Here is a 17,194-nt window from a genome sequence, read left to right on the forward strand (position 1 = left end):
GGGGAAGACATTCCAGGCAGAAAGAACAAGTGCAAAGGCCCTGAGGCTCGGCTTCATCATCTCCAAAATAAAGAGGTAAGGAGACAGGATCTTTGTGATACAGTTCTAAGGTTCCAGAGTCTGCCAGCCAGGAGCAGGAGAGACTTTGGAGGTTGGGGGAAATGACCTGTGCTGTGTGAAAAGGCCAGGGTGGTGAAACCTACAGGCCACCTTGACAGCCCCCTCCTTTTTTACAGTCTTATACATCTCTCATTCCAACTCTGTTTCGAGGAGCAAATCACCCCGTTGTTTTTAAGAAACAAAAATAATCTGTCCTCTTAAGGGAGAGATATTTTAAAACCACTGAATGGATTTTTCCTTCCCAGCTTTTTTTTTTATTGATACATCTCTTCTCCTTCCAGTTCTAAAATAAGCACCCTGTCTGCCCATACACTAATCCAAAGGCAACACAGTGCAGATGGCGTGGGCCTGGGGAGAGCCAGGCAGAGGTTGCTTGGAAGGCACCAGACCCGGAGAAAAGACACCAAGACAGCCTGACCAGCCTGGCCTCGCCCATGGCCTGCTTCCTCCGAATCCAGGTGACGAGACGTTCTTAAAAACAGCAGTGGAATGTGGTGAGAGTTGGCATTTGCAAATGACAAATTTCTGACCGAATTCCAGTTCTTTGGAATGGAAAACCAGCAGTTTCCTGTTACAAAATGTACCAACAGTTCATGTCTAATACATGGGTGTGGGCAATGCATATACTTCACATCTAAATTTGGCTAAAAATATATCAAAGCCGGCATATTTTTAGCCAGGTAAACATTTCTAGGGACTAGGTCAAATTTATATTGGTTCTGCTCTGCAAGCCAGAAAAGAAATGATTCCAAATGAGTGAGACGCAGGGACCCAAGGGGAAAACCACACAGTTCCCCCAGGCAAATTGGGAGTCACTGATTCTTACTGACCATCTCCCGTTTGGGAGTGCTTCCCAGGACTAAATAGTTTGTCCTTTCCCACTACAGAGGTAGCATCTTTTTTTTTTTTTTTTTTTTTTTGTGGTACGCGGGCCTCTCACTGTTGTGGCCTCTCCTGCCGCGGAGCACAGGCTCTGGACGGGCAGGCTCAGCGGCCATGGCTCACGGGCCCAGCCGCTCCGCGGCATGTGGGATCCCCCCGGACCGGGGCACGAACCCGTATCCCCTGCATCGGCAGGCGGACTCTCAACCACTGCGCCACCAGGGAAGCCCGATGCAGCACCTTTTAAAGAACAGAGCCCCAGGCTACTTTAGGAAGGCAAGTCTTAGTTGGGTTTTGCTACATCTCCTGCTAAACAACCTTAAACAAGTTGTTTTCCAACTCTGTGCCCTCATCTTTCTTCCCCACCCTCAACTAGATTTGGGAGTAGTTAGAAGCAGCACAGAGGGAGGACCACTCAGTGGGTAAGGATGCATGCTCTGCCAGCACTAATGAGTTTCAGGCCTGGTTCCTCCATTTATAGGTGGGTGAGCTTGGGCAAGTTGCTTATGGTCTGCCTGCCTTGGTTCACCTGTAAAATGGAGAGAATAACAAAAGTGCTTACCTCAGAGGTTATTGCTTTTGTGATGATTAAATGGGTAAATCCATATAAAATGCTTAGAAGAACACCCAGCACATAGTAAGTGCTCAGTAAATAAGTGATCTTATCTACCCCATGCCAGGCATTTTTATATACACTATTGCTTTGATCTGTATGACCCACTGAAATGCTACACTTTCCCTCAAGCAGCGGAGGTTTGGTAGGACTGACTTGTCCAAGCTGCAGTTCAACAACTATTTATTGAGGGCCTACAGTGTCCCAGGCCCTACACCAGCACTGGGGAAGTTAGATGTCCAGTAAATAAATGGGGAGCTAGGATCTTAACCTAGGTCTCTCTGACTTCCGGCCTGGGGGTGGGGCTCTAAGGTGTTTGGTAGAAAAAGCACAGATGTGAAATTAGAGAGTTCCAATACTGACTCCGTGTGATCTCGGTCAAGTTACTGACCTCCTTTGCACCTCGTACATGAAACTGATGAAATGCCACCAGCCTTATCACATTGTGGTGAAGCTTAAATGAGATGATGTATGGACAGTGGCCCATGGGAGGTGTTGAATCGTGGTCTGTTGCCACAATTATACGATCCACAAAGAGGGCCTGGTTTTCTGATCCACTGAGCCAAATGCAAAAGCTTTCAAATACGAAAGAATTAGGAGAACAGACTTGTGGTTGCCAAGCAGGACAGGGTTAGGGGATGGATGGATTGGGAGTTTGGGATTAGCAGATGCAAATGATTATATACAGAATGGATAAACAACAAGGTCCTACTGTATAGCACAAGGAACTATATTCAGTATCTTGTGATAAACCATAATGGAAAAGAATATGAAAAAGAATGTATATATATGTATAACTGAATCACTTTGCTCCACAGCAGAAATTAATACAACATTATAAATCAACTATACTTCAATAAATTTTTTTAAAAAACAATACTTAACTACTTAGTAGATGGAGGGGAAAAGAACATAGCTTAGAGCTGGTTCTAATTCTTTTTTTTTTTTTTAATTTATTTATTTATTTTTGGCTGTGTTGGGTCTTCATTTCTGTGCAAGGGCTCTCTCCAGTTGTGGCAAGTGGGGGCCACTCTTCATCGCGGTGCACGGGCCTCTCCCATTGCAGAGCACAGGCTCCGGACGCGCAGGCTCAGTAATTGTGGCTCACAGGCCCAGCCGCTCCGCGGCATGTGGGATCTTCCCAGACCCGTGTCCCCCGCATCGGCAAAGCAGACTCTCAACCACTGCGCCACCAGGGAAGCCCCGGTTCTAATTCTTTAAAACATCAGGCACTTCAGAGCAGTACATCTGATTGCCATGAGTGAGGTGGAAAGAACACTGGGCCAGGAGTCAGGGGGCCTGGATCCCAGTTTTTGCTCTGCCCTCAAAGCTGGGTGACCATGGGCAAGTCACACCCCACTCTGGGCTATGTTTCCCCATCTGCACAATGGAGCTTTGGGAATAGATGGCCTCCAAGGTCTACACTGTCTCAGACATCCCAAATTATCTAGTCCATAGAGGCACAGATCACTAAGCAGACATCCAAGGAAGGCTGATTCTTCTAAATCTGTTTTTGTCACCCAAATGGTACTTTTCCCTCCAGGGCTTGCCTTCCTCTGTCCAGAGACAGTTAACAAGCAAAGTTCACACACTGGAAGGTCTGACAGCTCCAGGATGCTCGTGGCCCACATTTTTTGACGTCAACGTGCGTCACTCTCGGGTCTGAAAAGAATCAACGCAAACCAGTGTGAAATGGGGACTGTCTGCAGAGCTGCAGCGGGAGGACAGGAAAGAGGTCCTGCCAGCTGTCAGGCACATGGCCCTGCCCAGCCCACCAGCACTGACCTGGGGAACAGCAGCCACAGCGGCGAGAGGAGACCATGCCCAGATTGCGGCAAGATGTGAGCAAAAGCGAACGGGGCTCCTCGTTCTGTAAATGCAGAGCCTCTGGCAAGAGGCTGGGACAGGCACAGGAGGCCTGACAAGGAGGAGACGGTGAGGGGGCCAAGGCCAGGGAAATGGGGAGAGGCTCCAAGAAGAAGAGGGTCTGGAGGTTTGGTTTTCTAAAGCAGCACCCCAGTATGGGATTCAGGCCTCTTCCAACTCCTGGCAGAAGAAGGCAGCGATTAAGAGCACAGACTCTGGACTCAGAAACACCAGGTTGGAATCCTGCCACTGTTCGCACCAGCTGTGTGACCTGTAAAAGTTCCACGACCCTTCTCAGGCCTCTGCCCACGGACTCCTCACTTTTCTCCTTACTGATAAGACAAGATGAATAACACGGGAGTTAGTGTGAGGATTAAGTGAGATTTCGTATGGAAATGGCACATAAGTGGTTGCTGAAATCATTATTCCTGGAAGGCTTGTCCTATCCTCTTTTCTTAACCTACTAAAATCCTTCAGAACCCTTCTCAGGTCCCCCTTCCAAAGTTATTGGTGGGGGTGGGGATGGAATCTGCCAAAGCCCTCCGAAGCCCATCCAACCCTTCCCGTCTACTGTACCGCCATGATCGCAGCTGGACAGACCTTCTTCCAGTGGAGCAGCCAGCCAGTCTGGATGCTGTAAACAGCCTTGTGTAAAGAATCTGCCTTTTCCTGCTACCCAACCAGGTGAGTTTTCCCAAGACCTGGCGTTGGAAAGCTTTGACACTGGCCTCGCTTGGCCACCCACCATCATGGGATCATCTCAGCTCACATGTCAAGAGGGAGTTCTGCAGAAGCCACATGGCTTAGCCGCAACTTCAGGAACACAGCTGGTGCTCAATACCCACTCAATCCTGTTTTTCAACTCTTTCTTTTATCTTCGCCCTCCCATCCTTCTTTTCTTCTGCAAACAGGAACTAAGAATCTACTCCGTGTTGATGCTGTACCAGCAGAGATCATGAGAGACACATCCCTGAACCCACAGAAGCCACGGTCCAGCTAAATAAGCAACCATAGTCCAAGCGATGGGGGCTCAGAGCACGCTATGGGAGAACACAGGGCAGATACTGCATCCAGACTGTGGTGGCGGCACAGGGCTTCCTGGACAAGGCGGCACTAAGCCTGAACTTGAATGGGTGAAGGTTGGGACGGGTTTAGCCAGGCAAAGGAGTTCTAAGTAGTGAGGAGAGAAAGAGCTTAAAGCAGACAAAGGAGCCTGCTTCCACTCATACTCCTCGTCTGCTTCATGCCCAGATGAGTAAAATTCAACCAGGTATTTTCATATTTTAAAAAAGTTCCTCATGAAAAAAAAAATCTCTTTTATACTTTCATCCTTGGAAACATCTTAGATTTTTATAAGGGATTATCAAATCAACCTGGATCTTATGATTTCCATGAAATTTCAGCAACCCTTCTCATAAAAGAAGAGGAATTAAGCCAAGATTCTCACACTACACCAGAGACAGGAGATAAGGAGTCCAGATCCTAAACCCAGTGAAACAAACTTGGCCAGGCTATTTACTGTGAGTACGCACACACACACACACACACACACACACACACACACACACACACACTCCTACCTCATATATGTTCTCATGGATACACCACAGATGTCAAGGGGATTGCTGATGTATACTCTTTAGCCAAGCCTTTGTTTTGCTTCCCAACATTTTATTTTGAAAAAGTTCAAACGCAGAAAAGTTGAAAGACTTGCACATGTATCTTCACCTAGATTCACCAGTTGTTAACATTTTACAACATGTGCTTTCTCCTTCTATCTACAGATATGCTCACCTTTTTTTTTTCCTAAACCATTTGGGAGTTAGTTGCTGACATCAAGATACTTCACCTCTAAATATAGCACCATGTATCTCCCAAGAAAATGGACATTTTCTTACATTATCCCCAAACCATTAACATCAATGGAGTAATACTATCTAACATACAATCTGTATTCAAATATCTCCCACTGTCTCCCAAATGACCTTTCCAGCATTTATGGTTTTGCTTGTCAAGGATCTCTCGCTGGATTTGGTTGTCATAGCTCTTTAGTCTCCTTTTCTAGAACAGTACCTTTTAAACTTTTTTGTTTCTCATGACATTATCGGTTTTGAAGATCCCAGGCCTGTTGTCTTAAAGACGACTCATAATCTGAATTTATCTGATTGTTTCTGCGTGCCAACAAATGATCAAATTCCCCATTTTTCCCTTCCTCTGTCCAGAACCAGCCCTGCCAGTTACATAGTGATAACACCTTAGTGGACCTTGTGGCATCAGAACACTTAGAATTTTACGAATCCCAGAGAGTTTAACTGATATGATGAAGCAGCTAATGTTTATTTAATATTGAATGAATATATTCAGTATTTCTAAACTCTGGGGCAGAGGGGAGGAGCCAGATGTCATATATACCACACCAAAGGAGACTTTCCAGCAATTTACTTTGATCCCGTATTAACAATGCTTTTTCAGATATTTTTTAAAAAGTGCTTTCACACTTGCTATTTAAGAACCTTGACTTTGAGGTCAAACAGATAAGGGTTCAAATCCTGAGTCTGCCACTTAACCAGCTGTGCTAGTTGGAAAAGTAGCTTAACCTCTCTTGCCCTTGGTTTCCATAAAGGGTATTTATGGTGTACCAGAGTCTCATTCATAATAATTACCTCTATTAAGCTTTACAACAACCCTTCAAAAACAGTAGAGCAAGTATCATCCTACTCATTTTATAGATTAGGCAACTGAAGCTCAAAAGACAATGTAACTTATTGAAGGTCATGCAGTAAAGCATCTAAAGAGACAAAATTAGAACCAAAGTTGCTGATTCCCAGAGCTGTCATTTCTATCCTCCTCAGGAAGTAGCTTCTACATAACGGGATGTTGGGAGGATTAAATGAAATGATGCATGCCTGGAGCTATGCATTATGCTGGTAAGAGGCTATGCTCCGTCAGTGTCAGTGCCCATTATTATAACTATTTTTCCTGTGTCACACTCTCCTAACTGATTTTGTTCAAAGGCTCCAAAAGAACTTTATAATCATCTTGACCAAGCCCCCTTTCCTACCCTATCTTCTCTTCCACCAAGACAGGGGAGGTTGGAACAAACCAAAATTCACTAAAGGTATGAAGGTTTCACTTAGAAGGAGAGAGAAAATATCCTGAGGCTGTGGGGCTACTGTTTGCAAAACACAAAAGAGGTCTGTTTTCCTTGGGAAATGGAGCACTAAGTCGTGAGTCATTCTTTAGGTTCTGCGTGGGCGACTTGGGGTTCCTGCGAAAACTTTTGTGTCACTCACTAGTGTCTTGTGTGGACTGAAGCACAAAAGCCTGACCCAGTTTTGTTCCCCAAATCACATGAACCATTCTGCCCAAGACATTCTAGGAACACACTGTCCATCTCCTTGAACAATGTGACCAAGAGACAGAGTCACCATTGAAAGTGGCCCCGTGGCTATCAGTAAGACACCACTGGGCAGCTGGCCATGCCTTGGGGCACCTTAATGGCCAAGCTGATCACGAGGTTCAGCTCCCACCACAATCGTGCCAGCAGTAAGGGAAGAGGGCTTTCCTTCTGCCTTCAGAACAATAAGAAACCATTCAGAAGCCCAATCAATGGGACTGTTCCATTCTTGGTCCTGGGCAGTGCTGTCAGATTGGCCAGCTCCACTCAGTCACCTTGACAGTGGCAGCTCAGACTGGGTGTACAAAGGAGGTTCCCATTACGTTTGGTTTGCAGCAGATCCCTCAGCCTGGTTAGTGCTATAGAGATGGCATGTTTGGGACCAAAATGTGGAGGTTTCATTTCACAACTCTGGATATGACTACATTAATTTACTCTTGACTCTGACTCTCATTCATCTGACCAAAGCCCCGCTATGCCCTCTGCTTTCACAGTGCAAGCCACCTGTCCTCCATGTAATCAACCGTGCACTTGAGAGGCAGAGAAGTAGCGTAGAAAGAACACAGGCTTGGAATGAGGCAGATCTGGTTTCCACACTTGGCTCTGACCTTGGGTAATAAAAATAGGCAATATCACATATTCCTTCCTTATTGCACGCCAGGCTCTGTGCTCAGCAACTTACCTGTATTATCTCACTGACTCTTCACAGACAACCTATAAGCATCATCGTTTCTGCTTTACAGATGAAGACACATTTAGAGATGTTAAATAACTTGCCCAAAGCCTGGATTTGAACCCAGGTCTGTCTCTCAGTTAAGTGTAATCTACCATTTAAAACTGTCTCCAAGTGATAACTTCCTCTGGTCTCAGCTTCCTGATATGAAACGCATGGGCCACTTTACATTTTACCCAGTTTCTTGTGCTTCACATTAAATTTCATATACATATAAAATTTATATATACATAAATCATTTATATATATATATATATAATATATACATATATGTGAAGTCACTGCAGTCTACTACTACCTGGCACATAACTACTCCCTTCCCTGCTGATGAGACTGATTCTAAGAAATAAGAGTCTCTGACCTTAAGCCAAAATCTCACTGGGTGGTTCGGCTTTTTCAGACTGGCTTCAGGAGCTTCACTAAGGCCTAATTAAAACACCTCTCTCAAGGCCACACCTCTCATGTCTTATAAGTAAATAAAATGGGACACCAAGACTTGGCGCTTCAATCTTGGTCACAGAGGAAGGGAGTATGAGAAGCGGGAAGCAAATCTAGCTACTCTGAAAGCTGGCAATTGGGCTGTAATTCCCCCAGCCTGGCCTTTGATGTGTGTGTGCTCACATGTGCTCATTACTTTAAGCTGCTCCATGTGTATATATTTGTATATGTGTGTGTATATATGTATATATACACATATCCAGAAGGAGATGTATTTATACACACATATATACACACGTAATGATACCCTAAATTAGCCACCAGTCCCACCCTTAAAGTGTCTTCAGAAAATTAACCCACGGAATAAGCAATAATACGTGAACTATAAACATTCTTGCATGTTGGCAGATAACCATGCTACACATTCCCCCTCCAAGAACCGAGGAAGAGAAGAAAGGGAATAACACAATAGCAGAAAAATGCACTAATCAAATCCATAATCAACTTTGATGATGGAGCGAGGATTCTAATCAAAACACAATGGGGCAAAGTTGCAACAGGTTGCAAGCTTGGAGCTGCGCTCTCTTCCCAGGGGCCTCGCCTGTGCTTTCTTTTCAAACATCTAAAACACCCACAGAGGATTTCAATCACTTCTAATTACTTTTTTAAAGAAACGAGTTGCAAGTTGAACCCCAGGCTCCTAAAAACAGGAAATATCAAAATATTATATATATAATTTTTTTCCCCTGCAACTGCTTCTTAAAAATAGGCTAACCTCTCCTCAAATAGCTCACAAGCATTCCTTATCTGAAGGTCAGCCGGACAGAGTTTCTGAACTAACACAGAGCAGATCTCTAAAACAATTCTTTGCACATGGTCATAATTTATACGCCATGTTAACAGAGCAGATGCTATAAATGTTCATTCTTGGGGGAAGGCCCAGGTATCCCAACACCAGGAGGGGAATTCGGGAGGGATGTGTGGCTGCAGAGCAGTTCCTCTCTCTGCGGGTCGAGCCCCTGCTGTAGGTTTGCGGGAGAGATTCAACGTGAGGGGTTTGGCAAGTCGACAGTGGGGCTGCACCTAAAAGCTAGCTGCTGGCTGTGTCAGGTCTTTTCACACTTGATGGCGATGGACAGCAGGCTTGGGGGAGAACAGGCTGTCACTGGCTAAAGAGAGTCGCTGCCTAATAAAAGCCACGAGACCCATGTCCTTTCCGCATCACTACCATGTTGGATATTCTGAACCCTAAGCTAATAATAATAATCACTGTCATTTCCCAAGGGGCTGTTATGAAACAGGTCTTTTATGGACACCATCCTTCCACCTTCTCATAACTACCCTGCACGCTCAGGATGACTACGGACCACGAAGGCAGCACGCAAATCCAATCCCTCAACTGCAAGAAGCCTTTGTTCTTTGCTCATGACTACCTTTCAAAAGGAAGATACCAGATACGAAGCAATCACCTGTTAGGCGAAGGTGCGGCTTCCCGGTGGCGACACCCACTCCTGCTCTGCACCGCTGCGTGGCCCTGCTTCTCCTCCTTCCCTGGCATGCTCATCTCACCCCCTCTCCTCCCCAGCCAGCCATTCCTGCCCATCTCTGGAGCCCGCCATCTCCTGCCTCCTCCGTGAGGCCCTCAGGACTTCTCCAGCCATGGTGGCCTTTTCCTTCCTTTCAGCCCCAAGCATACCTCTCAGCCCTCTTCGTGTTGTGCTTGATGCCCTGGGTACATCAGTCATGCCTCCCAACTGGACTATAAGATCTCCAAGGCCCAGGCCGTGTCTTATCCCCCGTACCTCCGCCAGAGCATCCAGGAGGACGGCAGCTGTGAAGAGGGGAAGACCCCCAGCCTGGAAGCCAGACCAACCTGAGTTGGGCCCCCCACTCGCCACCCTGGAGCAGGATGACCTAGAGCAAGTTATTCTACCTTTTGCTAAGTCCTGCGTACTCTTCCAGCTCAATAGCTAGAGCACTGCTCTTAGAAATCAGGGCCTGCGAGTAACTGGAAAGTCCCTATGACTCTCTCTCTATAGCATGCTGGTATAGGACATGGAGTCCAGAGCCAGACTGTCCGAGTCCTAATTCTACTGCTGCTGCTCAAGGGGTTACTAACCCGGTCCTTGCCTCAGTTTCCTCATGTGTCAAATGAGAATAATAACACTTGTCTCACTGGATTGTTGTAAGAATCAAATGAGGTCTTTTAGAACAATTCCTGGCACATAGGAAGTGCTATGTGATGACTCGCCATTATTATATTATTGTCGTTAAAGAAGATGTTACAGGAAATTACTGTCATAGAAAATGTTATATATGCTTTAAGTGTTACTGTGGGAATGAAATGAGATCGTATGTAAAGAGCCTGGCACATCAGGCACTTCCTCATCTTCCCACCATGGCTGGTACTGTATTAGGCATGTGACAGATGCTCTGTAAATCCTCGTGGACTGAATGATACCTTCTCAAGGGCTTGACAGAATAAGCTATGCCTTTTCTCACTGAGAGGCTATCAGATCTACGTTCAACAGTGCCCCATCTCTTGGTTTAGCAATACGAATAGCTCATTTTATCGAGTGTTTCCTAGTGGCCTGACACTAGGCTTTATACATGTTACTTATATATGTCTATACACATGTCTAACTGATGTATGTATATGTGTATATATCAACATATGTATATATGACACTTTACATATGTTCTTTTTCTTAATCCTCATAATTTGTGTGGTTGTTTAATGCCCATTTTTACAGATGGGAACAGTGAGGCCCAGAGAGGTTAATGGACTAGGTCACCAGCTAGTACATGGTGGAGACAGGATACCAGGGATAGCCACCTGACTTTAAAGCCTGTGCTACTGACCACTGCACAACCCAGCCTTCTCCCCAAAGCCCCCTGAATAAAAGGGGAGTCAGATGCCATTTGCCATTTAAATCATCATCTCCTGAGTATCTTCCAGTGATAAACGCCAGGTTTTGAGGCCAGGACTACCAGGTGTGTCAAGTCTGACACAGTCCTCGAGCCGTACGGAGAGGCCTTCCTGGATGTAAATGGACACCGTGTCAGGCAAAGGGGGAGGAAGCCCTGTCCAAAGACGGGAAAACCCCTTTTGCCAATGTCACTTGGATGCCAGGGTGAGGCAGTGAGACAAAGGATCTGTACCTGCCACAGAGAAGAGCCGCCAGGAAGCTCGGCCATGAATAAAGAAAGGGCAGGCTGGTGAAAACCAGGATAGCCCACTGGGAAGTGGCCAATTTCCTCAGCAATCCATCCAAACCATCCATGTGGTCAGTACACAAGGTCCCACTGAGGGCGAGGCAGGTGGCGTGGGGGCAGCCAGGGGACTGTGGGCCAAGGGCGACGGAGAGAAGAAAAGCCTCGAGGGAACTGGACCACACCAGCTCCTCCGGCAGCAGCTGGAGATCATTTTTTCAGGAAGAAGAGGGATGAATCACCTTTCCAGAGCCTGCCCATGCCAAGTCCACCGACAGTGTTTGTTAAATGAAGGGTCAGATGGGCAACGGTAGAACAGCTGCCTGGGTAGCAACGATCCCAGTGTCCACTTTCCCCCCTCATTCCTTGGGTCCTCCTCATCAGGCTGGAGGCTGTGTGCACATCCCGGAGTCACTGCTCCGGCCTCCCGCATACCACCCACCACACCTCATCAGCCCCGTCTCCAAGGATGGAGGGGAAACCCTCACAAGGGTGCACCCCCAAGCTCATTCCCATTTCAGAGCCCACGTACAAACCTGTGCCGAAGGCAGAAAAAGAGCGCAGAGCACAAAACCCCGGCAGAGACAGGCCCTGGGAGCACTGGGGGAAATCTTTCTCCCACACACCATCACTCAAACCTGTCAGCTTCCAAACATGTTTAGCAAGTGCAGCAGCAAGGGGCATGCTTATCAGCCTGGCGTGGGAGCTTAATCTGCTTTGAGGGCCTTCTCCAACCCAGAGTTCCAAAAGTCTGCTTACAATTAGCTTCCAGCTCCAGTTCCTCCATCAGAAAGGCTAGGAATGTGTTGAGTTCTAGCCTCTGATCAGAGAAATCTCCAGGAGAAGGTGGAGACAGTGTCAGCAGAGAATAAGTGTCAAAAAGGTCAGCTGGTCTGTTGCCACTTCCCTGACACCAGCCCCAAACTTACCTCCCCCGCTGGCTTCCCGCCTCTCCTGACCGGGACAGTCACATCCGTCAGGTCTGCCTGTCCCCAAAAGTCCCTGCTGACTAACGGCCAAGAAAATACAGCACGCCCCTGCTCCCTCCTACCAGAGGAGGAAAAAAGAAAAAAAAAAAAGCAGCAGAAAGGGCAGGAGGCCAGGAGAACCTGATTGGCCCTTGCTGATTTCCTTAAAAGAGATTGCATGGCTAGGGCCCGTCACCCAGCCGAACTGGGTGATGCGGGCTCTGTCTGGAAAGGTAGAAGTCATCAATTCTTTTCATGTCATCCCCCCACCCCAGCCCCAGTCACCCGGGCTACCGGCACCAGGATCTGCTACCCAGGAAGGAGGGGCTTAGCTTCGGGCCGCCATTCTGAGGCAGGCACCCCCGCCCACCGCAACAGCCAGCGGAGACGCTAGGAGTCTCCAGCTGCCTGCCTCCGCTGGTGCACCGAGCACTTCTACTGCGGTCCCAGCACCATGCCTGGAATCCTGTCAACCCAAAGGATGGGGCAGGGGCAGGCATCTTCACGACGAGGCGAGCAGGTACACTGCCACCCCCAGACCCCTTTCCCTGGATCTTTCAGCCAGGCCAGAGGGCGTGGAGCCCAACGAGGCCTCGGACTATTCCTTGGCAGGGACAGAATCTCTGCAGAACCGACACACAGACAGACAGACACTGCAGCAGTCACTGCCTTCTTGGGACCAAGATCTCAACATGCAGAACCTGACATTTCCAGTGCGGCACAGTTTTGAGAACACCCTGACCGTGCCCGCCAGAAGGAAGCCGCAGACGTAACCGCACCCCGGTCTCACAGAGCTCCTTAAGGCAAACCTCGGTCACCCGGCCACACCCACTGGCCAGCCCACTCTCCGCGCGCATCCCCCAATCTGCCGGCCTAAGTGGGACGGTTCCCTTCTCAGCCCACAGGGTAGCCCTGTCCCCTATCCGGCCATGCCAACCCCCCCCCCCCCACCACCACCACCAAGCATTCACCCTTCTCCCAGAACAGTGCCCCGGCACACAGCACCTCTCACCTGGGTATCGAACCCGTTTTCCACCGAGCCGCTCATCCGCAGCGGGAGCCCCTCCCCCGCCGGCTCCTGCAGCCCCTGCGATTTCAGGGGGATCTGGCTAGGGTAGGCGGTCTTGCTCACCTCCATCTTGCTTCCTAACTTGAGGTAGCAGGGCTGGGGGCCCGCCCGGGCTGGGGGCACGTGCAGGATGGGCGCGGCGCTGTGCACGGGTTTGGGCAGTCCCGACTTCATTTTGGAGGCGACCAGGATGGCCGGCATCTTCTCCCGGGGCTTCGGCTTTCCCAGCACGTCCCTGGCAGCGGCGGCGGAGGCGACCGCTAAAGGCAGCGCGGGCAGCAGAGCAGGCGCCGGGCTTCGGCCCGAGAGGCGCCCACCACTAGCCGAGGGAAAGAAAAAAATATCCCTGGGTCGGGGATCTCGGAGCAATCCGGCGAGCTCGCCTTGGTCGCGGCGCTCAGCTGGTCCCACCTGGACGGATGCTGCAGCCGGCTTTCACGCCCCTCCTGGGCGGCCTGTTCAAGGGCTCCGGGTGCTCAGGAGCTGTTGCCTCCTGAGATTCTCCTCCTGGGAACTCGAGGCTTGGACGCCCATATTAACTTGTCACTGCATCTCCGAAGTGAGGAGGCCCCTTCGGAAGAGAAGCGGCGGGGACCCACGCCTCCCGCTCAGGGAGGCTGCGGGTGTGAGCGGGCGAGCTAAGGAGCGAGCAGCTGAGGAAAGGAAAGAACGATAGTGAGGAGAGGGAGGGCGCACGGAGCCCAACGTCTTCACCGAGAGGCAGCTGCCGCCCTGATTGCGAGCACCGCAGTGTCACCCGCTACGCAGAGGCGCGGCGAGAGCCCCCGAAAGGTCTCTCTACGCGTGACAGTCACCACTGCTCAGAAGCCCGCCGGACAGATAGCACCTCGGCGCCTGCGGGTCTGCACATGCTCCGTGCGTTATAGCGCAGCAAGGCTGTAGCCGTGGGGCGCGGGCACCGGGACGCGCGGCTGGTGGGCTGGGCAGGGCAGCGCAGCGCTTGCGAGCGGCCGCCGCGCTTCCCGGGAAGGCTGCGCTGGCTGCGGGGCTCCGCGCAGGGTAGGACAGGCTGCTACCCGCGCTGCTGCGACGCGCGCTGACAGCCCGGGCCGCCCCGGCGCGCCGATTGGTCCGTGGCGGGCCAATCTGCAGCCGCGGCTCTCACTGCAAAGGGGGGCGTGGCCTCAACTCCCGGGCCGCCGCCGAAAGTCTGGGGCCGCGCTTGGCCGCAAGTACAAAGCCAGCTGGTGGCCGCTCTGCAGCGCTGCTCGGGCTTCGCGCTCCCCCGCGGGCTGACACCCCCGCGTCCCTGAAACCTTTTGAAAAATGCCCTTTCGAACGCAAGCGCCCGCCTCGGGGCCCCGCGGGGACGGCTCCGGGGAAGTTTGTTTCCTTTTTCAAATTGTTCTGGTCACCTTAACGGTCTGAGGCTTCCGGAGTCGCGCCTGCAGCCCCGCGGCCCCCCATCTGGTCTGGGCAGGGCCGTTCCTCGTCTCCCGCGTTAAGGACGCGCCAGCCATTTCTTCTCTTTTCTGCCAGCTCTTCCAGGCGGGCCGGGGGGGCCTCCGAATAGCTTCCTCTCCAGCTTTCAAAGGCTGCACATTTCACTTAACTATTTGAAGTATTTATAGGCACATACAATACCCCGCGAAGCCTCCCGCCCCAAGACGGTTCCTCCTTGCAACCTACCACAGACTGGCCGGAGGAAGCCAGGAGAAGCTCCATGACCCCGGCGGGCTCGGGCTAAATTCTGCTGCGCTTCATGTAGGAGCCCCTCCCTGCCCGCACCTCGGACTCACTGGCCCTACAGGTTCCTCGACTTTAATTCACCTGAGGACTTCTCTCCTGTCCCAGGTGCTCTATGGGTTCCTCGCTGAGAGTTGGAAGAGATGACACAGGCAAGCCAGACCCCTCATAGATGAGAAGCCCACCCCCACCCCCGTAGAACTACCTGGATTTAAATCGGGCAAGTTCTCTGACTACATACATCCTTACAAAGCTTCGGTTCTCACTGGGAGTAAGGAAGGGGTTTGATTACATATACATAATATACTGTTGTTTGGTTAAATGAGATCGTTCATTACAGTCATTTAGCACAGGTACTTAGCTATGTGAGAGACCAGTAAGTTGGGTATTATTATCCCTATTATTAAATTACTGCTTCTGCAAACCGCCCCCCCCCCCCAGTCATCTCTGTTTATAAGCTGTTTCTCTTCTCTGGCTCTGAGATACAGGTTTTCACAGTATGCCCACCCTATAGCCTGATTTTCAATGCCAATAGCATTGATTTGTCATTATCCAGATCGTAGGAAATAAAGTTTTAAAACAATCTCTCAAAGCAGCATTAAGAAATAAGAAGGCCTCTTACCCTGGCCTGCTCCCTCTCCTATCTTATCTCCACCCATTCTATGCAGCAACTTTCTACTCTAGCGAAACTGAAATGCACACAGTCTTGTACACAATTTCAGGTATTCCTCCCTCTGAAGGAAAGTTATGGAAATATACTGCAGTCTTTGACTTTAAAGGTCATGGAGATATTCCAAAGTATTTCCATGGCCTTAATGCAGTTTTTCTCAAACTGTGGTCCCCAGACCACCACCAGCAGCATCAACACCTGGAAGCTTGTTTGATAAGCCCCACCCTAGATCTTCTAAAGCAAAAGTTCTGGAGCTGGGGCCCAACAATCTAGGTTTACCAAGTGTTTAACCCAGTGATTCTGATGCACTCTGAAGTTTCAGAGCTTCCACCCTAATGAATATATCATGCATTCAGTGCTCTTCCAGGGCCACTTAAACCTTAATATACATAAGAATTATGTATCTTGCTAAAATACAGATTCTGATTCAGTAGGTCTAGAATGGGGCTGAGGTTCTGGTTTCAGAATAAGCTCCCACAGGACACCCAGGCTGGTGGTCTGGAGCTCACACTTTGAGTAGTAAGGTTAATCCGTAGGTAGCAAAATGGGCTCATCTCAAGGGCCATCTCTAGCTAACTGACTTTCTGTCACACTGTGCTGAAAAGAATTCCAAGGGTGCATGTATCTAGTTAAGTTGGAAACAGCAGCCTGATCAATTAATAATGTCTGTCATGGGTACAGAAAGAGACCTAGTGACATACATGCTATGTATCTGCCATCTTGGATCTCCCATTTAAATCATATTTGTACCAAGGTCATTTTTTTTGGATTCTGAGACCCTCAAATATGTACTAATATGAAAAACAATGCATTCTTTTTTGAAAAGTACCTCTTCCTAATACTCTAGGATTTGGTAAACATATGACCGTTCACCTTAACCTTATGTGACTTATTTAAAGTCTGTTAACTTCTCATCTTCCTTGATGGAAAAGGAGTGAATCTTTTAGTCTACTTCCAAATTTCTTTCCTGGCCTCTGCATCCCTTTAATAATTTTATTTGCTCTTTCCTGGAACATTTTTCATCTCCCTTTATATCTTTTCTGTCTTTCCCTCATTTTCCTTCTTTAAAGCAAAATAATTTGTCATTATAACCAGACAAAGGGGGAAAAAAAGCTATATTTTCCCTGAGGCAAAAGAGATAATTGCAAGATTCCTCCTTAAATAAGATCATCTCAAATTATAAAAAATGTCCCATAGGGCTTGGCTGGTGGCGCAGTGGTTGAGAGTCCGCCTGCCGATGCAGGGGACACCGGTTCGTGCCCCGGTCTGGGAGGATCCCACATGCTGTGGAGCGGCTGGGCCCGTGAGCCATGGCCGCTGAGCCTGCGCGTCCAGAGCCTGTGCTCCGCAACGGGAGACGCCACAACAGTGAGAGGCCCGCGTATCGCAAAAAAAAAAAAAAAAAAAAGTCCTATAAAGTTACTCCTTCCACACAGATGCTGTGTTAACATGAATGAAGTCATTTTAAATCAATAAGTCTGGCAAGCATTGGCAGCTAAAGAAGTCACTGGTTCAGAT

General features: G+C 49.0%; 1 protein-coding gene across 7 annotated transcripts in view; it reads right to left on the bottom strand.

Moving 5' to 3' along the window:
• The window catches only part of NAV2 (neuron navigator 2), an 840,045-nt gene that overhangs the window by 386,717 nt on the left and 436,134 nt on the right, over window positions 1–17,194 (bottom strand). For 3 of the 7 annotated variants that reach the window (XM_079930284.1, XM_079930280.1, XM_079930285.1), the window contains exon 1: window positions 13,243–14,569. The exons of the other annotated variants lie outside the window; for them this stretch is intronic. In XM_079930284.1, coding sequence (XP_079786410.1) covers window positions 13,243–13,500 — 258 coding nt within the window. In that variant the 5' untranslated portion in view covers window positions 13,501–14,569. Of the gene's footprint in view, window positions 1–13,242; window positions 14,570–17,194 lie in introns of those variants that run through there. 7 annotated transcript variants of the gene reach the window in all.

This window comes from Stenella coeruleoalba (assembly GCF_951394435.1).
Source record: "Stenella coeruleoalba genome assembly, chromosome: 8".
Taxonomy (NCBI): Eukaryota; Metazoa; Chordata; class Mammalia; order Artiodactyla; family Delphinidae; genus Stenella; species Stenella coeruleoalba.